General features: G+C 21.5%; 6 protein-coding genes across 18 annotated transcripts; 3 read left to right on the top strand and 3 right to left on the bottom strand.

The window, feature by feature from the left end:
- Positions 1-167: 167 nt before the first annotated feature.
- LOC552677 (protein polybromo-1) lies at positions 168-12,963 on the top strand. 10 transcript variants are annotated; one of them, XM_016917469.2, is made up of 28 exons: positions 168-320; positions 548-670; positions 957-1,071; positions 1,166-1,411; positions 1,510-1,638; positions 1,702-1,881; positions 1,960-2,404; positions 2,468-2,580; positions 2,684-2,782; positions 2,856-2,918; positions 3,475-3,627; positions 3,693-3,860; positions 3,937-4,103; positions 4,186-4,480; positions 5,491-5,696; positions 5,791-6,130; positions 6,228-6,812; positions 6,930-7,087; positions 7,153-7,325; positions 7,418-7,590; positions 7,719-7,790; positions 9,110-9,292; positions 9,528-9,650; positions 10,340-10,583; positions 10,697-10,847; positions 11,798-11,847; positions 11,988-12,105; positions 12,178-12,963. In XM_016917469.2, the coding sequence occupies exons 3-28, from the start codon at positions 967-969 to the stop codon at positions 12,392-12,394; spliced, it is 4,956 nt and encodes a 1,651-aa protein (XP_016772958.2). In that variant the 5' UTR covers positions 168-320; positions 548-670; positions 957-966; the 3' UTR covers positions 12,395-12,963. The 10 variants fall into 10 exon arrangements, 9 of the variants coding, with proteins under 9 accessions (XP_016772958.2, XP_625055.4, XP_026297200.1 ...); XM_026441415.1 differs by lacking the exon at positions 168-320 and adding an exon at positions 407-421; XM_625052.6 differs by lacking the exon at positions 548-670 and having other exon boundaries at positions 172-320.
- A 1,018-nt stretch (positions 12,964-13,981) lies between these two features.
- Positions 13,982-14,642, bottom strand: LOC100578223 (succinate dehydrogenase assembly factor 4, mitochondrial). 3 transcript variants are annotated; one of them, XM_006572243.3, is made up of 3 exons: positions 14,446-14,642; positions 14,264-14,365; positions 13,982-14,125 (listed from the first exon to the last, which is right to left on the bottom strand). In XM_006572243.3, exons 1-3 carry the CDS (start codon positions 14,564-14,566, stop codon positions 14,025-14,027), a joined length of 324 nt encoding a protein of 107 aa, XP_006572306.1. In that variant the 5' UTR covers positions 14,567-14,642; the 3' UTR covers positions 13,982-14,024. The 3 variants fall into 3 exon arrangements, with proteins under 3 accessions (XP_006572306.1, XP_003251915.1, XP_006572305.1); XM_003251867.4 differs by having other exon boundaries at positions 13,982-14,164; positions 14,446-14,640; XM_006572242.3 differs by having other exon boundaries at positions 13,982-14,176; positions 14,446-14,639.
- A 169-nt stretch (positions 14,643-14,811) lies between these two features.
- Positions 14,812-15,649, bottom strand: LOC726174 (succinate dehydrogenase assembly factor 4, mitochondrial). Its single transcript, XM_006572244.3, has 3 exons — positions 15,327-15,649; positions 15,175-15,267; positions 14,812-15,102 (listed from the first exon to the last, which is right to left on the bottom strand). Exons 1-3 carry the CDS (start codon positions 15,418-15,420, stop codon positions 14,933-14,935), a joined length of 357 nt encoding a protein of 118 aa, XP_006572307.1. The 5' UTR covers positions 15,421-15,649; the 3' UTR covers positions 14,812-14,932.
- Positions 15,650-16,951: 1,302 nt separating this feature from the next.
- On the top strand, positions 16,952-19,010 carry LOC412522 (pyruvate dehydrogenase E1 component subunit beta, mitochondrial). 2 transcript variants are annotated; one of them, XM_026441418.1, is made up of 2 exons: positions 16,952-17,085; positions 17,851-19,010. In XM_026441418.1, the coding sequence occupies exon 2, from the start codon at positions 17,855-17,857 to the stop codon at positions 18,854-18,856; it is 1,002 nt and encodes a 333-aa protein (XP_026297203.1). In that variant the 5' UTR covers positions 16,952-17,085; positions 17,851-17,854; the 3' UTR covers positions 18,857-19,010. The 2 variants fall into 2 exon arrangements, with proteins under 2 accessions (XP_026297203.1, XP_625073.3); XM_625070.6 differs by lacking the exon at positions 16,952-17,085 and having other exon boundaries at positions 17,745-19,010.
- A 948-nt stretch (positions 19,011-19,958) lies between these two features.
- Positions 19,959-21,495, top strand: LOC102655219 (GPI mannosyltransferase 2). Its single transcript, XM_006572241.3, has one exon. The coding sequence runs from the start codon at positions 19,982-19,984 to the stop codon at positions 21,446-21,448; it is 1,467 nt and encodes a 488-aa protein (XP_006572304.1). The 5' UTR covers positions 19,959-19,981; the 3' UTR covers positions 21,449-21,495.
- A 285-nt stretch (positions 21,496-21,780) lies between these two features.
- On the bottom strand, positions 21,781-26,549 carry LOC413592 (probable ATP-dependent RNA helicase DHX34). Its single transcript, XM_006572240.3, has 15 exons — positions 25,871-26,549; positions 25,611-25,777; positions 25,269-25,475; positions 24,980-25,112; positions 24,761-24,909; positions 24,442-24,674; positions 24,179-24,365; positions 23,894-24,088; positions 23,613-23,822; positions 23,167-23,535; positions 22,931-23,106; positions 22,750-22,860; positions 22,530-22,651; positions 22,155-22,410; positions 21,781-22,068 (listed from the first exon to the last, which is right to left on the bottom strand). Exons 1-15 carry the CDS (start codon positions 26,547-26,549, stop codon positions 21,792-21,794), a joined length of 3,471 nt encoding a protein of 1,156 aa, XP_006572303.1. The 3' UTR covers positions 21,781-21,791.

Below are 26,549 nucleotides of genomic sequence, written 5' to 3'. Positions count from 1 at the left end.
CATTAAATTTAATTAAAATATTTATTTAGTAACATAAAAATATAAAAAATTATTTTCTATAGAATATGAAATATTTAAAATACATCTACTTTATCGACTAAGTAAATTTATGATGAAAGGATATATGAAACGTAGTCTCTATTTCTAGCTATAGGATCGTTCAATTCGTATGATTATAAACTCGCGGTTGCTTACGGCATGGCGTTAGCCAAGTCGTGTGTCATCGTGCGTTGCAGATGAAAAGTGTAGTACATTTGTAACGCTTTTATTTTACATGTTGTATATTAATGAAAAACTTTTTATACAAATTTTAACGACAGGTGAGGATTTCAGAAAATGATAACATGAGTGCCTCAAAAGAAAAAATGATAATATTCGTGAACGAACAATATTAAAAATACTGTGAGGTTTTGATATGGCGGTAAATTTTACTTTGATAATTTGTTATGAAGTTCGATCATATTCTTTCGTTATTTCATTAGCTATTCAAATGCGATTGTCTTGTAGTTTTTGTATTAAATTTCAACCAAGATGGATTTATTTGCAGTATTACATCCGAAAATTAAAATGCTGTATATTTCTGCATTTTGAAGCACAGTGGCGACATATCATGGCGGCGAAATTTTCTTAAGCTGAAGTTGTGTATCTCGATTATTTTCATACTTAATACGTACGCCTTTCTTTGTAAAGTAACATACTTAGTAAATTAATATATTGTGTATGAAATTCTTTTCATAAAATTTTTGTTTACATCTTGATTTTGTGCAGTCAAGTGATTTAATTACATTGTATTAGTTAGACAACATATAGCTAATTTCTCCTGTGTATATCCTGTATATCTCCTTTATAATGACATTATGACTTAGATGTGAATTTATGATACATCAATCTTATATTAATATAAAGTATTGGTATATTTTTGTTTGTATACATGTTTATGTTGCTTATTTTATAAGATTGTTCAAGATGAACAAGCGCCGTAGAACATCTTCAGTTGCAAGTCGAGGAACAGAAGATGATGCTGATGATATACCACCTGAACCAACAAAAAGACGAAAAAAATTAGATCCTGTAAGTTATTGTTGTTATTAAAAAATATTGTTAATAAAAAATTTTAATAATATAAATTTAATAAACTTACAAATTTATTTTATTTAATATTTAGAGTGACTTGTGCCAACAATTATATGATGTACTACGTAATCAAAAAAGAGAAGATGGAACATTATTATGTGATGCATTTATACGTGTGCCTAAACGTAGACAAGAACCAGGTTATTATGATGTTGTAACAAATCCTATAGATCTATTAAAAGTTCAACAAAAGCTAAGAACAGATGAATATAGGGATATGGATGATTTAGCAGCTGATATTCAACTTATGGTTAACAATGCAAAAGCCTTTTACATGGTAATATATATTTATATAATATATACATTGTTTAATAAAATATAGAATATATCTTAATTTTTGAGTTTTAAGTTATTAAAATTATTTCATTAAAATAGCGTACATCTCCTGAATATAAAGATGCTACTGAACTTTGGGAATTATGTATAAATACAAAAAATCGTATTATGGAAGAATACGAAGATCCAGAACCTAAAGGAAAACTTATTTTAAAAGTGGGACGATTAGTAAGTAAATATATATATGTATATATTTATCCATCAATGTTTAATGTAATATTAATTATATAGGCTCGGAAAGCTACAACAAAACAAGAAGATGCAGAAGATACATCAGAAAGTTCTACAAATCCTGATGAAGAAACAATGCAACAATTTGAAGATTTATTTGCAGCAATTATGACAGCAACAGATCCAGCTGATAATAATAGACCATTACATACAATGTTTCAACTTAAACCATCTAAAAAAGTTCGAAAAATTCTTACTGGTGAAGTATTAATGAATCATTGTTTTAAACAAATTTATTATATAAACAATTTTTTTCAGTTATATCCAGAATATTATGATGTAATTGAAACACCAGTAGATTTAAAAACAGTTGCAAGAAAAATTCAAGAAGGAGTCTATAATAGCATTACAGATATGGAAAAAGATTTAATGCTAATGTGCCGTAATGCTTGCCAATTTAATGAGCCTGGTTCTCAAATTTATAAAGATGCAAAACTTTTAAAAAAAATTATTACTGCAGCAGCAAGAAAGCAAGATATTGGATTAAGCAGCACAGTTCCAAAAATTGCAACAACTGCACCATCAACACGAAGTAAAAGAGGAAGTCGTACTATGGCGCAATCTTTAATAGCTCAAACTGCGACATTGCCAGATGAAGATGAAGAAAGTGATGATGAAGAAGAAGAACCTGCAGAAACAGAAGAAGCTGATAATCCACAATGGCAATTATTTCAGACTATTAGAACAGCACCTAATAATCAAGGTATTTTATGAAATTTTTTTAAAATATTACAATATTGATTCATTTTTTCTTTTTTTTTTAAAGGAGTTAGAATGAGCGAATATTTTTGGAAATTACCATCAAAAAGATTATATCCTGACTACTATAAAACAATTAAAAATCCTATTTCTCTATTACAAATTCGTACCAAAATAAAGGTAAATAACAAAAATAAAAATTATTTAATATTTTATGACTTGTTTTTGTTTAATTTATATACAATAATTTATAAAATATGTTTTAATAATTTAATTTTTATAGAAAGGTGAATATGGTACTGTAAGTGAAGTAGCTGGTGATATGAATATAATGTTTGAAAATGCAAAAAAATATAATATTCATACATCTAGATTATATAAGGTAAAATATTAATTAAAAAATTTTATAATTAATTAATTAATTTGCATTATTTACTTATGTTTTTATGTTCCAGTGTGCTGTGAAATTACAAAAAATTATGCAAGAAAAAGTACAGGAACTATTAGAATTTGATCAGGTAAATAAAATTGTATTTAAAATACAAAATGTTTGGACAAAATCCAGATAGAAATTTTAAAAGATAATTTTATACAGAATGTCATCAAAACATATCAAATAATACATATGTTCATTATTAATTCAAATAATTAATAATTTGATTTTGCACAAGATAAAGATAATTCTATCTAGTTTATAATTTGAAAAATAATCTGAACGAAAAATAATGAATATTTTTACATACTATTATTTTTGTTTTACTTTAGACTCTTAATCTTTTTAAATTTTTTATTTAGCTCCAAATATCTTTTATTATATTTTAATATTTTATTTATTTGAAATTTTATTGAATTATATAATATAATAACATATTAATAATATAAATATTAATAAATAACATTAATAATAAATTAACAAAAATTTTAAAGAAAATATTTTTATTTATGTTTTATAATTATTTTGTAATATTTATATGAGTTGCTAATATAAATTTTTAATAAAAAGATTTTTTACATTAAATATTTAATATACACTTTTTATGGTTTTTTTTCTTTTTTTTTATATTATATTTATAGGATTCAGACTCGGATAGTGAATTTGAAAATAGCTCTCATCAACCTAAACTAATTAAACGTGCTTCAAATCTGTTAACACGTGGAAAATATAAAGACAATATACCATTGAAAAAAAGATTGTATGCACTAGTTAAATGTGTTATAGAATACGTTGTAAGTAATTCCAATTTTAATTATCAAGACTGAAGTTTAGCAATACAGAGTTTATTACATTACAGTGTGAAGATGGTCGACAACCAATGTTAATGTTTATGGAGAAACCTTCTAAAAAGTTGTATCCAGATTATTATCAAGTAATAGCAGAACCAATTGACATGTTAGCTATTGAAGCTAATATTAAAGCAGAAAAATATCAAAATGAAAATGAATTAATACAAGATTTTAAGGTATTTATATATATTTCATATTCTATATATTTATGAATATATATTTTGTTTATTTCATGTTTATATTTTCATTTAGTTAATGTTTAATAATTGTCGTCAATATAATGAAGAAGGTTCTTTAATATATGAAGATGCAAATACTCTTGAAAGAGTTTTAATGGACAAAGTAAAAGAATTAGGTCCTTTACCTGAAACAGGTAAACCTATGAAATCAAGTGCATCTACTCCTACTAGAAATGTTGGGTATGTAATATTTTAAGTATATACATATATAATTAATCATAATATATACATTATACATATCTTTTTACAATTATTTATATAGGAGACCTAAAAAAGTTGTACCACTACATTTACAAAAATTAAAAACTATGTATGATACTATAAAAGATTATCATGATGGAAAAGGAAGACAATTATCTTTAATTTTTATGAAATTACCAAATAAAAATGAATATCCTGATTATTATGAAGTTATTAAACAACCAATGAATATGGAAAAAATAGCGTCCACTTTAAAAAATAATGGATATGAAAATTTGGATGAACTTGTATCAGATTTTATACTAATGTTTGATAATGCTTGCAAGTATAATGAACCTGATTCACAAATATATAAGGTTTGTATATTAATATATATGTATTTATTTTCATTTGATTTCTAATTATTTATTTAAAATAAAATTTTATTAATTTATTAAACTAATTTTTAAAAGAAATTATGTTTTATTTATTTAGAAATTAAATATTATAATTTTTAATATTTATGATAAAAAAAAAATTGTTAAAAAAACTATTAATTGTTAGCAATTATTGATAATTTTCTCAATCCTCTTTAGTAAGAGAATACAAATTATATTATATACATTGCATTATATCGACAAATATATTTATTATTATTATATTTATAATTAATTGAAAATAATTTATAAAATTATTACTATGAAATATATGAATCATTTGGAAGTCATAACTCCAATCAAAATTTCGCGCTAAAACATGGAAAGCTCGATCTGTTTACAGTTATAGTTTTTGAGGTTACCTGAAGTTAGCTTCTTTCGTAGCTTTGTCGTTTCATGTGGTTCCATATAAGGATTTTATAAAATAACAAATGAATTTTTTTCTATGAATAAGTATTATAATAAAACTGGTGCAAATATGCAATTTTATCAAAATAATAAACATAAATTAAGCACATGAAAAGGTGTTCAGTGAATATCTGTAAAAGTATTATAGATTTGCAAGTTTTTTTACATATATGTATATTATACACACACATATATATATACACATTGCTCAAAATGTTTGAACAAGGAAATATTAATAATAGAAACAATGTTTCTGTACAAAAAGCATTAAAAGTACGGCCTTGTTTTATTCGTTTAATGAGAGATAAGGAAGTAGATCAACGTTTATCAAAAAAATGCAAGAAGAATGAAACAGAAGTAAACAATATTTCTTTTAGGATATTATTCATTTAATTTTTTTTTATAAATATTAATAGGAATATTATTAATATATTAATAATAACAAAAATAAGATTTATTGATAGTGATATATTTTAAATAAAATAATATTTAACATTTTAAATAATTTACAATCTCAATTATATATATTATATATATTATAGGATGCTTTAATTTTACAAAGATTAGTTCTTCAAACAAAATTACAATTAAGTGAAGATGAAGAAAGTGTACCAGATGTATCAGCCGCAATTCAAGAAATATTAGCAACAATTTTTACTGCTCTTTATAATCATCAAGATGAAGAAGGTAGATGTTATTCAGATTCAATGGCAGAACTTCCAGAACATGATATTATTGATGGGAAAAAGTATGTTTTTAATTTAAGTAATAAATTAAGTAATAATAAATTATCTAGTATTTTTATTTTTATTTTATTATTAACTATTTTTATTACATATTAGAATACGAGGATTATCATTAGATTTAATTAAAAGAAGATTAGATCGTGGAGTATATAAACGATTGGATCGTTTTCAAGAAGATGTATTTACATGTTTAGAAAGAGCTAGAAGATTATCACGTACAGATTCACAACCTTTTGAAGATAGTGTAGAATTACAAGCATTTTTTTTACGTACTCGTGATGAAGTAACTCGAGGAGGAGATTTATTACATTCACCAGCTCTTAATTATACACTTCTTGATCTTTCTGCTCAAGTTGCAGAATTAAAACGTGTAAAATTACAACAAGAATTATCATTACCTAATGAAGATGAAAGTTGTGATGGAAATGAGACAAAAGTATATAAAATTTATAATATTAATTTTTTTAAAAATATTGATATTAAAATTATAATAAAAAAATATATATTTTTTTATTTTTATTGTATTTTTTTAGGATTCTGAAACAAATACTAATACAGAAGGAAGTAATAGTGATAGTGGTGGATCTATGAGTTTTAATCAAGAAATATATAGAGCTGGAGATTTTGCATATATAGAACCTACAGAACGAGGCATGGAATATAGTGTAGTTCTTATAGAACGTTTATGGACAAATGCAGAAGGTCAACAAATGTTATATGGCAATTTATTTTATAGACCAAGTGAAACTTATCATGTAGCATCTAGAAAATTTCTTGATAAGGAGTTATTTAAAAGTGATGCTCATGTAGCTATACCTTTGGCTAAAGTAGCTGGAAGATGTTGTGTCTTAAGTGTAAAGGATTATTTTAGAATGCAACCTGAAGGTTTCTTAGAAAAAGATGTTTATGTATGTGAATCACGATACTCTACAAAAGCAAGAGCTTTTAAAAAAATCAAAGTTTGGAATTTTGATCCAGATCATTTAAAATTAATTTCAAGAGATAAACCATTAGAACCAAAGCGAGTGATATCAGTATATAAGGAAAGATTAGAAAAGCATAAAGAAGAAATTGCCGAGTTAGAAGAAGGAGAAAAATTAACAGAAAAAGAAAGACCTGTGAGTGGCATTATTAGAAAAAACATTAGAAAATATTTGCAATTCTTAATAATTATATGTTAAATTAATTAATTAATTTTTATGAAAATTTTCCTTTAATCAATTATTTTCTTGTAGAATGTAATATTGTATAACTCAGATGATACAGAAAATACTTATTACGAGCAATATAATACATGTGCAGGTTCTGTAAAAACTGGAGACTTTGTTTATGTTGCAACAGATGGAGGTAGACAACAAATTGCGCAAATTGATGCTATATGGTCAACAAAAGAGTATGTAATAAGCGTTTATTATTAATTGTTTATGATTGAAGTGATTATATCATTTTTATTTTCAGTGGAAAATGTTATTTTAAGGGCCCATGGCTATTGATGCCTGCAGAAGTGCCACATACTCCTACTAAGTTATTTTATAAACAAGAATTATTTCTATCTACAGTTGATGGCACTCATCCTATTGTGGCTATTGTTGGAAAATGTGCTGTTCTTGACTATGGAGAATATATTTGCAGTAAGTATATAAAAAAATAATTAAAAATTAAAAAATATATATATTTTTTAGAAAACTATTATATTTTCATAAAAATTTACATATTTATATAGGTCGACCAACAGAAATTCCAGAAGATGATGTATATATTTGTGAATCATTATATGATGAAAGTAAAAGTCTCATGAAAAAACTCGGTCAAGAAGGTCTAAAAAAATTTAATCATAATTCAGCAGTAACTGAAGATGAAATTTACTTCTTTCGAAGACCTATTAATCCAGCTAAGGTACATATAAAATTTAAACATTTAAATAACATTCTGCAAAAATTTGGTAACGATATGTTATTTGATATGCCTGTTATTTGATATGCAACTAACTGAATATTGCTTTGCATGCTATGTGTGTGTTATAGGTTCCGGGCGATGTGGCTCAAACACAAAATCAAGTCAAGTCTGTTACTTCTAGTTCAACTCAATTTGAAATGGTAATTTCTATTTATAAATTTTTTATGTTCAATTAATAATATAACAAAAATGCATGTTTTCTAATCACATGCAAGTTCATATGGAAATTATTTTTATTAAAAATTATTGTAAAATTTATTATTGCTATATTATTAAATTTATTATTGCATATTTTCTTCCAATATATGACTTGTACGTGATAAAGGTTTTGTATTAATTCATATCTAAGCATGTTTCTTATTTATGCCGGCATATTCACTTTTTTCTGTCTTCTTTTTTTATGTTATGTATGTATATATGTTTATAAATATATATATATATATTTATGTCATAAAATACAGGATATAAATATATATTTATGGGACATTTTTTGAAAATTCTAAAAGCCAAAATAAACATAAAAGCTAATATATAATAACGTTAGTTGAGATTTATTTATTAAGTTCATGTTAGATGAAGTGAATCAAGAATAATGAGATAATAATATAATAAAGACAAAATCTTATTTTATTTATATTTTGGTTTTAATATAAATTTCAATTGCTATATAAATATATTTTACTTAATAATACCTTATTTATTTTTATATATCAACTTTTGTGTTTATTTTGGTTTCCAGAATTGACCTTGTAAAGATTTTTCATGAATATTATAATATTATCCTGTATATAATATATATATATATGTATATATATATATGTATGTAATATATATATATATATATATATAAATGTATTTTATATATATATATATATATAAAATCTATTTTTTTGTGTTTTGTTTATATAAAATATGTTAAAGTTCTATTCTTCTATATAGTACTTATAGAATTAGACATTGTTTTTCATGGATCTAAATTCAGAGCACCTGTTGGGTTTATCTCTAATAATATGTATGTATATACATATATGATATATAAATACCACCAAAAAGTCTCGCTTCCATGTCACTCTAACCCAAATAATATAAAAATGAAGCATTATGCTTTAAATGGAACGCAAGTACTAATGCCTGAATATCTACAATTTCTTAAAGCATATATAAGAAGTTTAAATATTGAAAATTGTTATTTTTATTACTATTAGACTTAATGTTGATATCCAATAATAATAGAATTTTATAATCGGATTAAATCTATTAGAGACAACTATATTTCAATGAGAAATAAATATTTATATGAATATCGCATATTTATATGAATACTTGTGCTCAAGAAAAATTTATCACTTAATGATACTATACAAAATTGTTAGTAAAAATTTATTATCAATCTAAAATATAAAAAAGAAAATTTCATTCGGTAACGGATAATGAACGTAACATAACATAAATGGTATAGGAAGCATCACCATTATTACCGAAGCTGGAACCCGATGTACTAGGCATGGGAGTAGGATTAGGAGTGGGAGTAGGAGTAGGAGTTGGGGAGGACAGCATGGATGCTGGTGGTCCACCGTCCGTTGGATCTGCAGAAGCTCAACCGGTGCTCTCCAATACTCAAACACCTGTATCGACTAAAAAGGTAGGACTTATCGTGACATTATTTGCTTATAACTTGTTCATATATCATATTTTATTTATTTCATTTTACTTTTGTTTAGAAAAATATGCCAGCATATACGTTTTTTTGTTTTTGCACCGTTTAAACTTTGTTATCTAACAATTAGATATTTTTTATAAGATCTTTTCTGAAGATATAATATCAATATTTTTTCCTATATACGGTGATATTATAATTTGTGTTTTCTTCTGTTTAGAAAACGGCGGGTAAGAAATTAGTTACGGGCTATATTTTATATTCGAGTAAAATGCGAACGCAGATTACACAAAACAATCCTGAATCATCCTTTGGGGAGATTAGCAGAATTGTTGGCAACGAGGTATTTATTTTTTATTATTGATTTTTAGTTTACTATAATAATTTTTTTATAGAAGATAGAAAGTTTACAGATTCAATTTTTACAGAATATAATATTATAAAAAAGCTTATTGCATTTTATAAAATATTGTATAAGGAAATATATTCTGCATGCTTCTATCTTTTTTTCAAATACATCCTAAGTATGGATTTTTAAAATTACTTATCAATATTTTTTTCTAAAACAAAAATTATTATTGTTCTAATCTTCCTCTTCTTATTCTTCTTTTTTTGTTATTATTGTTATCGTTATTATTGTTATTATTATTATTGTTGTGGTTATTGTTATTTTTATTAATATTTTATTATATATAATATTTTTTAAATGTAAATAACATACGATTTATAAATTAATTTAAATATTGAAATACATATTTCATACTTTTTATTTATAATATTATATATTTATATATTATTTATTATTATATAATTTATAAATAACAAATTAATATTTATATTTTTCTTCAATTTTCTTCTCTATAATTTATTTTATATAATTTAAATTTTCTTGATTAAATTTTCATATTTAATGATGAAAAAAATTTTTTAAATTAATTATTATCAAAAAATATTATATTTTAATTTTTTGATAATAAAATAATATTTTTATTTTTGAAGAATATAGTATATAAATATTTTTTTATATTTCAGTGGAGAAAATTGCCAGCAGGAGAGAAACAAGCTTGGGAAGAAAGAGCAATTAAAATGAATGAAGATGGAGGACAACTTAAAGGAAATAATGTTTCAGTAGGCACTAATGCTTTGCAAGATGTAGTTTATGAATGTTGTTGGGATAATTGTGATTGGCAATTTGAAGATATGACTGATTGTATTGATCATTGTATTGCAGAACAAAATGGACATGTTCAATCATCCTTTATTAATGCTGCAAGCGGTATGTATTTTGTATTAATATTATATCATCATTTTATTTATTTATGAATATCATCATAAATAAATAAAATAATAATATTTAAAAAATTTGAAAAAAAAAAATTTTTTTCATAGATGTGGAATTTCAATGTCAATGGCGTGGTTGTGGCCGTACAAAAAAATCTGTACCTCCTTTTCCAAGTGTACAAAGACTCGCAAGGCATGTTAAGGAAGTACATATCCTTAAATCAAATGGACGTATAATACCTCCTTCGGAAAGAAGCAAGTATGATGTCAAAGTGCTGTATAATAAACTATAATAATACTATGTTAACCGGCTATGGTTTAGCTTCGTTTACTGTTGGTATGTTACTAGTTTTTGAAATTGGCTCCGCAAGTAATCTTTAATTTTACGAATTTAAAACAAACATATAAAGTATCTGTCTACAAAGTATTTTAAATCGATAAACTTTGCTAATATATTTAGAAACTGAGCAAAAAGTTATTATGCTATTCATTTAGATCAACTTATTTTCATTCTCGAAATATAGAAATGATATGAATCAAAAATAATTAAACATTCAAGTTATTTAATTCTTAATAATAATTATTTATTTGAAAAAAATGAAATTTACATTTTAAAAAATATAACAATATTTTTCAATAAAATTTTTCCTAATAAATAAATAAAAAAAAATGAACTTCTCAATCTCTAATATCTTTTATTTCTTCAGGTTTATTTCTTTAAAATTTTTTTGGATTGAAATCAAAGATATTTAAATCGAAAAACGAATATCTGTACATTGATAGCATACATCAAAAAAACTATTATTAACATTAACAGATCTTACTAATTCAATGGTGTGAATAATGGACACTTATTTACATGCATATAATATAGCCATTTTAAACAATTTATATAAATTAGTGTAAATTGATATAAAATATAATTTCAAAAAAATAATTATCATTAAAAATTAAATAGCTTGAATGTGTATCTCATATATAATTTATATCTTTCATATCTCAAAAATGGAGATAAATTGACTTATGATATATATAATGAATTTTTTTTGGAATATCATATAGATATATTTCATTTATATTTAAGAGAAAAAATACTCAAAATTTTTTAACATTGATAACAGATACAATTCTGAATTATGATACATTACTATTGTTATAGTTTCAAATTTATGCAATATATTTTACTTTCATTTACATTTTTTTTTACAGAAATTATATGGCATCAAAAGGTCCAACGGTATTGCCACCTATGGAAACAGGTAATATTTTACTGAAATGAATAATTTTTTTTTTTTAATTCATTTAATATTTATTATAGTAATATTTATAAATATTCTTTAATTCTATATTTAAACTTTTTTATTTTTTATCTTTATTATTATTATTATTATTATTATAGAAACATCGGCAGCTGCGACACAAACAAGCAATATTCCTGTTACCAAACAACCAGAACCTATGTTTGTTGCTGTTCCTCCACGACCAAGTCGAGTTTTACATTCAGATGCCTATTTACGGTAAATAAATTGAATATTTTTATAATATAATTTGCATTTATATACATTTAAATATTTATATTGCAACTATAGGTATATTGAAGCATTAAATGTAGAAAATCGGTACATATCAAATTGGGACAAACAAATGAATGCTAATCCTGATAATACACAAATTCCTGATGTAACGAAATTACCAGCTGAATGGTTAGGTAATGGTGTAGGCAACCATGGAAATGTGGTAAATGCTTTATGGACGCTCAGGAATATGATGATGCGAGATGTGTTAGCCATCAATAAAACTTTATAGTTTATAATTCGTTAAGACTTATAATCTTTACTATTCGATGCTACCTTAAAACTACAATTTTCAGGTCCGTCGATGCTAGATGAAAGACTGAAGATTTATTATTTTGAATGAGTATATTTATATTTTTAGATTTTTTTTTTATTTTACAATTCTAATTAGTACTTCAAATATAACTTAATTATAATACATATTTTTAGTCATTTTCAATTTGTAATAAGAGATAATTAAAAGATTTTCTTATCATAAGATTTTCAATAACAAATACAAGATCTACAATATATTTATCAAAAATTCAGATTAGCAAAACATTAATTTCTTCATTAAATAAAATACATACTATAAGCAATTATTTTCGATACGTCTATGGATCTGTTAGGAGTAGGACAAAAATATTACACTGTAAGAATCATCACTTTGTAAATATTTCGCTATTTTTAATTTTAACTTTTCATAACGAAAATTTTGTATTTTGTATCGCGCATCATGAAAGTGTGATTTGAAATTTCTTGTATTCATACTGTAAAATGAAACTGTACTGTAAATATTAAATAATGCACTTTAAAAAACAATTTAATATAAATAATACTATTATTGTATCTATGAATATTAATCTTATGTCACATAATCATATAATATCATAAATCATTTTAATATATTTTCATTTATTTTTTTAAAAGAATTTTAATATAAAAAAATATATTTAATAATTATTATTCATAATTTTTTCGATTTTTTATGATTTTTTTTATTGATTTAATAGCTTCAATGAATAATATTACTAAATTGTATATATATTTAAAGATGAAAATAATTTTTTATGGTATAAAAATAAACTTTCTCGCTCAACAATAAAATATTCTATGAAGGTAACATAACTAATTTATTTGAGACTCTGCTTATCATTTAAAAAAATTAAAATTGTTAATTTATATAAAAAAAATACTGCATTTATAAAAATTAAAAACGATTTTATTATATTAATTGATTATTCTTATTAACAAATATAAGTGAATAATGAAAGAAAAATATCATATCAATTAAATATATATTTATTATAATTATTATTTCATAATAATATTAAATAATATTAAATATTATTATAAATTAAATAAAAATAATATTGTGTCTATTTTATATTGTCATTGAAATATAAAAAGTTGGTAATTCATATGTTATTCAACATATTTTAATTAAATATTTTTAAATAGAAATATGTTATATTATATTATATTATAATTATAATATATAATATATAATATACTATAATAATAATATATTAATATTATATATAATAATAATTAATAAGTATTTTTAATCTTGTTTCAATTTTTAATTTCTTTTTATTATTAATATTTTACCATTTATTTATAATTTCAATTTATTTATTATTTATTTATACAATAAAAAATTTTAGAATTGTTAGAGAAAAGAAACTATTTCATTTACTATTAATTATTCAAAATTTGATCTAGATTATTTTTTTAAAAATACATTGAAGATTAGAAATATAATTAACAAATAAGATTTATAAAAATAGAATAATAAATTTTATAAATTTAAATGAATTGAGATTGTTATGTTTTTATATTTTTTATATTTATATCTTCAAATGAAGATGTAAGGTTTTAGATCAGAAGTCGCTCACCCGTCCACCGTTCTGCCAGTCTCCCCACTTCGTTGGATCTTTTTCATTATTTGTTATTAATTCTCCATTATTTGGATCAGTTTCCACTAAAACCAAGTCCACAAAACGTTCTTTTGGTGGTATTCCTATTATTATATCTTTTTATATCAATTGTATTTAATAATTTATTAAAATCTTAATTTCATAAAAATTATTTCATATTTATATATATATGCTATACTTACTAGGTATAGGTTGCAATTTTAATTTTTTATGAAACTGTTTCATTCTTATTGACTCTTTTTTCTCTAATTTTGCATCTGGTTCTTTAACTCGCAATAAAAAACCTACGTATAATGAAGAAATATTCAATATTTTTTAAATTAAAATACAATAATATACAAATTAAAATTTATATATTACATACCTGTTGAAAATGCTTTAGATTTATACATTAATGATTTTATAGAAATTTTATTTATAAAATCAAGCATTCTGATATTAACGTAAAAACCTCTCAAAGAGACTTTTAGTTTCAAAATATCCATATTTGTATATTTTGTTGAAATGATTAATTTATTAATTTTAGTATTCTTTTGTTATGCTTTTGAAAAAATATTTTTTACATATATGATCTATATATATTTTTTGTAAATTGTCAAATGTTTTATATTTATTTTTTTTATTATAATTTATTATTTTAATATAAAAAATTAAATAATATAGAAAATGATTCCTTAATAATAAAAAATATTTTTATATATAAAAATATTTTATTCAAATAAAATGTTTATTATTTAATTATATTTTTCGGATATAATGAAATTTTTATTGCTAAAATACATATATTTTAATTACACATCCTATATATAAAATATACTATTATATTCATATAATATTGCATTAAAATATCACTAGAAATCTGTCACTCGACCTTTTCTTTCCCAATCACCATATCGTGTTGGTTCTGGTCCACGTGGTCCTCCTATCTCACCTGTTTTTGGATTCGTATTATTTGGAAATGGTTTTAATGGTTCTTTTTCTTGATAAGGATGTTTACCTTCTTCGAGTTCTTCTAATTTTTCTGAATTACATATTAAATATATTTATTTTTCATTGTATTATTATAAAAAATTTTTAAAGAGAATAAAATTACCTATAGGTGTACGTTCTCTTAATTTTTTTCTAAATTCACGCATTCTCGGACTTTCAATCGTTTCATTTTTTTTTGAAAAAAGAAATTGAAATCCTGGAAATAAAATTATTATATTATCGTTTTATATTGTATTTAATTTTGCAAATACTTACGTATATGTAAAAATTTATTTGAAAATTTTATAGTTTCATGATTTATTTTTAGCAATTTAGAAATTATATTTGTAGTAAACATAACCTTATTCATTATGCGATTAAAACAAAATTATACCATATTAAAACTATATAAGAATATGTATCAAATTTTTATTAGAAATTAATCGAATTTTAATTATTAATGTAATTGTATAATAATTATTATTATTGCACAATTGTTAACATATATAATATATACTTCATTTTGCATATGATATTAAACTCGTAGCACAATTGAAAGAATAATTTTAGATACAAAAGAAATATAAAAGTTGATATAAACATTGAATTTTATTTTTAAAATTAATATTCTAAATTTAATTTTGGAATATTTAATTTCTCAATGGAAAATTTAAAATAATGTATTAATATATATTATTAATAATATATTATATTTTAGATGCATATTTTTAAAATCTTGAATTATATATTATTAAATTATTAATGTAACAGTATAAATTATAAATATATACAATTCATACAATACGTTACGTTAAAATTTTAGCAATAATCAGAACCTATAATACAATATTGATAAACTAATTTTTTATTTTTCCTAATATTATAATTCATTTAGTATAAAATTAAATCGTTTATTATTTATTTGTATTTAGAAAATCAATTTTCTAAAAATATTCTAACGATTCTTAACATCGTAACATTCAATACTCAAAAAATAAATAAAAATATATGTAATATACATATAATAAATTATAAAAGAACTAAAATTAATATTTTATAAACATAATATAAATATAGTAAAAATTATATATTAACATATCAATGATAGCATTAAATCGTTACCAAAATAATCAAATAAAAAAAAAATTTTCTTCAAATTTATATTATAAATATATAATTCAAATAAAAATTGAATATATTAAATAATATATTAATGTATTATAAAAGTAAAAAAAAAAATAAAAAAGTAAAAAAAAAATAACTAAACATTAAATTTTTTTTATTATAAATCTAGAACAGCTTATTATAATTTTTTAACAAAACAATAAATCAATAAAATTATGTGATAATAGAATTTATAATTCTGAAATATTAATAAATTTATAAAAATAAATATATAATATATAATTTATAATATAAAATATCATAAATTTTCTACATAAGACACATCATTATTATTGGAATATATCAAATTTTTTAAATTAAAATAAAAAAAAAATGAATTCAATTCGACAAATAATTTTTAAAATAAAATTTTTAAATATTCATAATATGTATTTTATTATATATATATTAAAAAAAATAAATTTAAAATTAAGAATATTTATTTCTTTTTCTATAATTTTATAACAATGAAAATAACATTGCTTACCAATTAGTATTTACGAGCACAAATATGTTTTACATCATGTACTTTAATATAATCATTCTTGATTAACAGTTTTCACTTATTAGCAGAGTTGCAATGTCTAAATTATTTATAAATATTATAAATTACGTAATTTGTTTTGTTTATCTGTGTGAATTTGTTTCCTTAATTATGTTATATATTACATATTTTTAAATATGTATATATTATGTAAAATTTTATAATATAAATTATATATATTAAACATTAATATAAGCGAATCGTTACTAGCAAATGAAAATCGATATCTTAATATGAATCGATATAATATATCCGATATTTTGATATAAAGTAGTTTAACTTAATTATAAATTAATAAAATGTGATTGATATATTTCTTTATAAAAGGTAAACTAATTAATTATGATTAATATAATAGTAATAATAAAAATATTAATAAAAATATTTTAAACATAATATATATTTATTAAGTTTTTCAAATATGTTATAATTTAATAAAATATTAAAAAAGTAATAATTTTTCAAGTAGGCCATGGGAAAATTTTGTATATATATATATATATTGTAATATATATTTATTGTATTAATTTTATATACATTACTTAAAGTAATATTTATTAACAAAAAATTGTGCAATATTATATAATTTAAATTTGATTAAATTTAAAAATTTTGAAGAAATCTTATAAGTGTATTAACCTACGTATTTAAATATTAAAATTTTTCGAATTATAATCTTTTTTTAAATAAATGAAATTAATTCAAAGAAAAATGTACTAAAATTAAATTTTATATAATTCTAATTTATATCATTATTGAACAAAGAAAAAAATATATTTCCAAATAATAAATTACACTTAAAAATTATTTAAAATTTTTCATTCTATTAACCAAAAAATTAATGATTAATATAATTTGTACATACACATGATATTTCAAATACATGAAAAAAAGAGAAACTAGACTTTTGTTCTAGTTTAATAATTTTACATTTAATAAAATTTATATACAATTTATGATATATATATTTATTATATACATCTTTATTATATACATATTTATATTTTTAAAATTTAAAATGCATTTTATATGCTCTTTAAAGAACACTGCATTATCAAATATATCATATATTTTTCAAAAACAAAACCATAGATCTATGAAAATAATGACTATAAGAGAAGCATTAAATTCAGCTATTGATGAAGAATTAGCACGAGATCCAAGAGTATTTATTTTAGGAGAGGAAGTTGCACAATATGATGGTGTTTACAAAATAACAAAAGGTCTTTGGAAAAAATATGGTGACAAAAGAGTAATTGATACTCCTATAACAGAAGCTGGATTTTGTGGTTTAGCTATTGGAGCAGCACTTGCTGGTTTAAGACCAATATGCGAATTTATGACATTTAATTTTTCAATGCAAGCTTTTGATAGAATTGTAAATGGTGCTGCTAAAAATTTCTATATGACTGGAGGAAAATTTTCTGTACCCATTGTTTTTCGTGGTGCAAATGGTAATGCTAAAGGTGTAGCAGCACAACATTCTCAATGTTTTGTAGCATTGTATACACATATACCTGGTTTGAAAGTTATGTCTCCAACAACTTGTGATGATTATAGAGGTTGTTTTAAAGCTGCTATTCGAGATCCTGACCCAGTTGTAATGTTAGAAAGTGAAATGATTTATCATATTCAATTTCCTACATCAGATGAAGCTATGGATAAAGATTTTATCATACCTATTGGTAAAGCTAAAATTGAAAAACCTGGTAAACATATTACTTTAGCTACACATGGTTTAGCTGGTGTGCATACATTGAAAGCAGCAGAACTTCTAGCAGGAGAAGGAATAGAAGCAGAAGTGGTTAATTTACGTTCTCTTAGACCATTAGATTGGGATACACTTTTTAAATCTATTTCAAAAACTCATAGACTTATGACTATTGAATTAGGATGGCCTACATGTGGAATAGGTGCTGAAATTGTAGCAAGAGTTATGGAAAATCCAGTATTTTTCCAACTTGATGCACCAGCTGTACGTTGCACAGCTATTGATGTACCTACACCATATGCAGAAAATCTTGAATATGAAAGTTTACCAAAAGACCATCATATTGCAGATTTTGCTAAAAAACTTTGTGGTGTAACAAAAATATAATTTTATTAATTTAACTAATTTAATTAATTCATAACTCCGAGAATAAAAATTATAGAATAGAATAGTAGAATTTATTTCTAAAAAACTTTATGGTATATATGGTATAAAAAAATGTAACTTTATTAATATTTTCTGAGAATAAAAATTTACTTATTATAAATCATTGAATTTATTTTCTATGATATAAAATATAGTTAAAATAATGATTTAAAAATAATTTGAAAATACATTACATATTCAAAATATTGAATTTGCAGAATAAATTCATATTTTTATAGCCTTATATATAAATTTAGAAAATATACTTAATTATATTATATAATATATATATATAATATATATTAATTTATATTATTTTTAATAATTAAGAATATTATATGATAAATATAATATGAATATTAAATGAATTTTTACATTATTTAATTAAATTTTAAAATCCTTTTTAAATTATAGATTATTATTTAAAAATGATATATATTTAAAAATTAATCTGTATGTTTCAGAATATTCAAGTTTGATGCTGTATTGAAATTTAAAAATTTTAAAATATTTCATTTTCTTGAAATATTTTGTTGAATATGTAGAGTTTTGTGCAAATGGAATTCATTTCATTATTTGATATTTAAGGTAGGTAATATAATATTATAATATTAATATTATAATTAAAAAAAATTTTATTGAAAAGTTTGATTATATTTGATAACTGTATAAATGACAAGATTTTTTTCTTTAAAATGAATTATATAAATAATTTATATTACATATAATATAATTCAAAATAATATAAAATATAATATTAAAAATAATATAGTTTTTTACAATTAATATAGAAAGTTAATACATAATATTATAACATAATAAATAATATAATATTATTTAAATTTGTTTCAGCTACATATTCTTATAAAAGAATGGTTATAAATTGAAGAAAGATTATTTTACATGGATAAAATATATTTGACTTTTTTTTCTATATATATATATATATATATTAAATCTTAATTTATATTATTGGAGAAAAACTTAAACTAAATTTAAAATCGAAATGATTAATTATTAAATTTTAATATAATAAATACAATCAATATAATATTAAATCAAAATATTATTATATAATATAATAGAATGAATGAACGAAAAAAAATTTTTTGGTTTGCAATTATTAGTAGAATAATAGTTTTAAATTTACAATTTATCTTTAATATTTTATTTCCTGATCATAATGCAGATGCATTTAAAAGTCCTATTGATAATTCTGAACAAATTTCATCATATGACAATATAATTATATTTTTATTTAATGGTCTTACACGATGGGATGGTCAATATTTTTTGCATATTGCAAAATATGGTTATACATATGAAAACACTTTGGCTTTTTATCCATTATATCCTATGTTAATTCGAATTACTTCTGTTTTCATAAGAAAAATATTTTTTAAATTAAATGTTCATAGTTCTGTTCTTATTGCAGCTGTATTAATTAATATTATATGTTTTGTAAAGTCTGCTATAATATTTTATGATCTTAGTAAGATAATATTAAAAACAACAAATATAGCTTATATAGCAACAATATTATATTGTATAAATCCAGCTACTATATTCTTTTCAGCTGTTTATTCAGAATCTTTATTTGCATATTTAACATTTTCCAGTATGTTAAGATCCATTAAATTAGATCCATATGTATTAATTCCAATAGGTTTGTCCATTCTTACAAGATCAAATGGTATAGTTAATGTTGGTTTTCCCATATATTATCAATTAAAAAAATTATTTTATAATTATATGATAAAAGATACAAATTTTTCATTTAAAATATTTTATCAATTTATTCTTAAAATAATTATTTTAAAGAATTTTTGTTTAATATTTAATACAATTATTATATCAATAATTCCATTTATTTTGTTACAAATATATAATTATGTTATGTTTTGTATTCCTAATCAAACATTTATTCCTGAACATATTGTTAATTTCAGTATAATAAATAATTTAGTATTGCCTGGTAATAATAATGAATGGTGTTACTTTAAAGTTCCACTTGCATATTCTTATGTACAAAAAAAATACTGGAATATAGGATTTTTGAATTATTACGAGATAAAACAAATACCAAATTTTATTCTAGCATTTCCAATATTATATATCATGATTAAATGTATAAAAGAATTTTTTTTTGAACACAAAAAGTATTTTTATACATTAGGATTTATTAAAAATATTGAAAATAATATAAAAACTGAAAAAAAACAATATCCGATTAAAATGTTAGTATTTATTATTCATGGTTTATTTCTAACAATTTTTTGTATTCTATTTGTACATATTCAAGTAAGTACCCGTTTAATAAGCTCAGCAAGTCCATTAATATATTGGTATTGTGCTTTATCAATATATAATACATTTGATGATAATAATGATAATAATATATATAATAATAAAGAAAATACATTTTCTAAGTGGAATATATTTCTTTTATTAAAAAAGAAATATACTTTAAGAGAAAAACTTATATTTTCTTATTTCTTAGGATATACAATCTTAGGATGTTTCATGTTTTCAAATTTTTTACCATGGACATAATTTATATGTATGCATATATTGTAAAGATTTTATAATTAATATACAATTTTATCAATTTTTTTAAATATAAGCATTTTATAATATATGATTATATAAAATATACAAAAAAAATGTAATATTATTGTACAAAAAACATTGTTTCAATCATAATTTTATAAATTATTGTATTATTAAATAATAAATTATGTTATAATTATCATGATTATATTTTATTAATTATTATATTGTAATTTTAAAAATTTGAAATAATAAAAAATATAAATAATTTATATTATGAGTTATAAAATAAAATAAATTTTATATAAAAATTTGAAATAAAATTACTAATTTAATATTAAGAAATTTATTTAACATGAGATTTTTTGTGTTTAAGAATCTCAATGGGTGTCAAGTATAATGTTTGTAGACAATTAGGACATTCATATGCTTGTGCATTAGATTTATGTTTGATATTGTCACAATGTTTTTTAACATCTTTTATATTTGTTTTAACGCAAGAATATTGATGTTGTAATTTTTCTATGCTTGTTAAAATTGCTTGCATGTTACAATTTTGACAATGCCATTCTGTTTTTAAAATTTGTATGGAAAGTTGTTCACTCCATTCAGTTTCTTGTATACTAAAAAGAAAAATGATATTTTATAACATATAATATTGTGTTATATATACTTTGATATAAAAATAAAATATTAATTATTATGTTACCAATTATATGTAATAATGTTTGATACACGAACTCCTCCTTTTACTGAATTAGGAGTTATTACAAAATCTGATTGAAAAGGATTTGGATCTACTAATATATTATTTTTGCCATTTCCCACATATATAATTTTAAGATCAGCTGGTAAAAGTCGTTTTAGTGTATATGGAACAGTAGTATGCATATATTCAATTAGTTTTTGAATAAGTATATCCTCAAATTCACTAAGATCTTGTATATCATTATTAATATTTGAATCTATAAAAAATTATTATATATATTATTAAATTTGTTATTATATCATAAATTAAAATTATGAGAAAAAGTATGTATTAGATTTTAATATAAATATTTTTTATATATATGTTTTATTATACCTTGTAATCGTTGATTTAATAAAAAATCCCATTTATGTCGTAATTTGGTAGCTTTCATTAGTAAAGTTTGACCAGTATCAGGTATAGGAAATTTTAATTCTAACCACGAATCACATACTATTCTATAAAGAACAAAAATATATTAATAACATTTTTTAAAATTTTATTATATAATATATTATAATATATGTTATGTATTATACATATATGTTATACATACATTGAAAATGTACTATTTGTATCGATTTCACGTGCGAATAAAAGTAATGTTTGTGCAGCTGGCATTCTAAGTGTATTCACTAAATAAGGCTTTGTAGTTTCCAAAAGAGATCTATTAAGTTAATATATCATTAATTAAAATATAAATTTTGTTGTATTATTTTAAAATATTAAGAGCTTACAAATATGTTAATATTGTATGTTTTGGACTAACAGGAGTTTTATTTTTAAAACCTGGTATTGATACAACATCAACTTCTTCTAATTGTAATACCTGAGGATGATGTCCAAAGAAACTTATTGGATGTAAAGCAATGTATGGCTTCGCTTTTGTGTGAAATAGTTGTTCATTCATTGTCTGTAAAAGTATATTATACGGAAATAATAAATTTGTTTTATGTGCATACAATAATATTACCTTACAATAATTAAATTCATCGGCAACTGCAAATTGTGGATATAAACCACTGCACAATATTAATTTCAACATAGTTAAATCTTTATAATTACATGCAGTACTTGCTGTTAATAAATTTTGTACTTGATTTGAATCATTTTTCATTCGAAATTCGATATCTTTTATATCAATTTCACCATCTTCATGATCATTATCTTCTAATTGTATATCAAAAGATTCTAGCTTTAATTGTTTTCTTTTTCTAGGTTCATTTTGTTTATAAATTCGTTTTAAGGATTTTAAAAGTTTAAGTTCTCCATGTCTTATTGCACGTTCTGCACTAGACATAGAAGAATTTGATTCCGAAAAATTTTTTAATAATCCGCAATCCTGTTAATTACATCTAATATAGTAATTATATAAATAAATTTTAAATATAATAAATTAAAAATTTAATTATAATTTACTTGAAGTAATTCTTTAAATTGAGCTCTTAATTTTGTCATTTCGTAAAATCTTTGTTCTTCTAAACCTCTTCTTTTACACCATTTTTTACTATTATTTCTTGTAGATCTAGATTCTTGAGAACTCTGTTGTTTTATTTCTAACCATTCTCTAAATGCATTTAGTAATGTTATTGGATCACCATGATCAGATTCCAATTTTTTTCTAGATGTCTTCAAAATTTTTATTCAATATATGAAATTTAATACAAGAAAAAAATTTATATAAAATTACAATTTATTACCTCACATTCTGAATCTCTATATGCTTTATTTGTAAATGGTGTTTGTATGCTCAAGGCAGCAGCTAATGATAAAACTGGTTCTATTTGATGAAAAATAGAACCCATTATTAACATTTTTCCTATCGTTATATCAACTGGTAAACGTGCGAGTGTTCTTCCAATACATGTTATTTTTTCATTATCTGTTAATGCGCCCTGTAAATTAAAGATATTATTATTTATTTAATTTATATTGTTTTGTTAATGTTGTATTAATTATTATTTGATTTATATAAATATATTAACATGTTCTTTTAAAGATATTATAGAATTTTCTATGCTTTCAGGTGAGGGTGGTTCTATAAATGGAAATTTTCGTGCATCTGGAAGTCCCATTGCAATCATTTGTAAAAGTAAGGAATCTAGAGGTACACGTTGTAATTCTGGAGTTGAATATTTTTCTAAATTCAAATATTCTGTTTCAGAATATAATCTGTAAAGAAGTTGTTTGAAATTCAATAAATTTAATGATAAAATCATAAACTATATACTATAATTTATTATAATACCTATAACATACTCCAGGTCCAGTCCTACCAGCTCTTCCTTTCCTTTGTTCTGCACTAGCTTTGCTAATCCAAAATTCTTTAAGTTGTTGCATTTTGCATGATGGATTATAACTCATTTCCTTTACTTTTCCACTGTCAGCAACAAATCTAATTCCATCTATAGTAATAGAAGTTTCAGCAATGTTAGTAGATACAATACACTTTCTTATTCCTTCAGGAGCATAATCAAATACCTTCAAAAAGAAAAATATATGAAAAATATCAGTTATATTAAGATTATTAAATTTGATTTTTTTAAAAAGTATTTTAAAAAAGATACTTTATCTTGTTCACTAATAGCTAGAGTACTATGAAGTGGTAAGATAATCCAATTATTCTTTTTTTGACTATATTCTTTTGCTGCATCTACAACTGTACTAATTTCACTCATTCCACTTAAAAATATTAATAAATCTCCTTTTTCATCAGCTGAAAATTTACTATTATAATGGAAATGTAATTGAAATTTTTTATAAGTTTTTGAATTAAAATTTTTTACCTGAATATTTTTGATCAATCATTTGCATTATTTGTATATAAGGACTTGGATTAAATCTATCATTTTTATATCGAATATCTTCTATAATAATAGGTTTGTATAGTAATTGAATAGGATACAATCTTCCAGGAACCTAAATTGTTTATTTTTATAACTTTTTTTAGAATTAAATATATATATAGAATAATATATTTATTATATATTTACAATTTATATAATTATATAATATTATTAATTAGATAAATATAGATATAACTTTTTATAATATGATTTAAATGATTAAATGTACCTGTATTATTTTAACATTTTCTTTGGCAAAATAATCACTAAAAAGTTCAATATTTATAGTTGCAGACATAAGTATTAATTTTAAATCATATCTTTGATTAATAATGCATTTCATAATGCCAAGAAGAAAATCTCCATGTAAGTGACGTTCATGCACTTCATCCAAAACAATTACATCATAAAATAACAAATCAAATTCTCCAGATAACTAAAAGAAATATAGAATATTAATATTAATATTATATTAATATTAAAATTCTAGTACTATTATATTTAATTCATGATTAGTTTCTACAATTATATAAAATATATTATTAGATATTTATTACATTTTTATTTTTACCTGTCTTAACAAAAGACCTTCTGTTATAAAGGTAATTTTGGTATTTTGATTTTTTTGTTTTTCAAAACGAATTTGGTAACCAACATCATTATAATTTTCTGTTAATGTCTCAAAAGCAACACGTTTTGCTAAAGATATACAAGCTATCCGTCTTGGTTGTGTACAAGCTAAAAATTTATTTATTTATTTATCAAGAAAAAATTTATTTAATATTATAATATTTTTAATCTTAAATATAAAATTTTTTTTCTTGTATATACCAATTTTTTGAAAACCTGCTGAGTATAAATATTGAGGCACTTGAGTAGATTTTCCACAACCAGTATCACCAGCAATTATAACTACCCGTTCTTGTTTTATAGTTTGAATAATTTCATGTTTATATTGATAAACTGGTAAATTTGCCTGTGAATTCCTAAGTTTTTTTAATTTAATAAACTTTTCTTTTTGTTTAAAGTCTAAATATAAAATAATTATAGTTTGAAATTTTAATAAGCATTTTTCTGTTAATTTTTCAATTGATAATATATGTGTAAATAATTCATTAAAATTATAACTCAGTTTGAAATTTATACAATGTAATTTATGGTATAATTCTGGTACACCAATGGTATTTAATAAAAAATTAGGTGAAATATCAGAAATTTTTAATTTCTTTTGTACAGTTTCATATTTATTAACAAATTTCCAAAAATCATCAATATCTTGGATTATATTTAAATTTTCTGAGAATACTTTATTCAATTCATGTTTATATTTACTGAAATAAAAATCTTTGTAATTTTTATCAGAAATTTCTTGAGAATCATCATTTTTTTTATTTACAATATCTTTTTTATCATAACTTGTACTATTTGTAAGTTTTAGATCGTATTTTCGTTCATTATCATATTGATATTTATGCTTAAATTTATTATCAAGTTCAAATCGTGAATTCAT

This window comes from Apis mellifera, linkage group LG6, assembly GCF_003254395.2.
Source record: "Apis mellifera strain DH4 linkage group LG6, Amel_HAv3.1, whole genome shotgun sequence".
NCBI lineage: Eukaryota > Metazoa > Arthropoda > Insecta > Hymenoptera > Apidae > Apis > Apis mellifera.
Note: the sequence above shows the minus strand (reverse complement) of the source record. Positions and strands in the feature narration are given on the sequence as shown.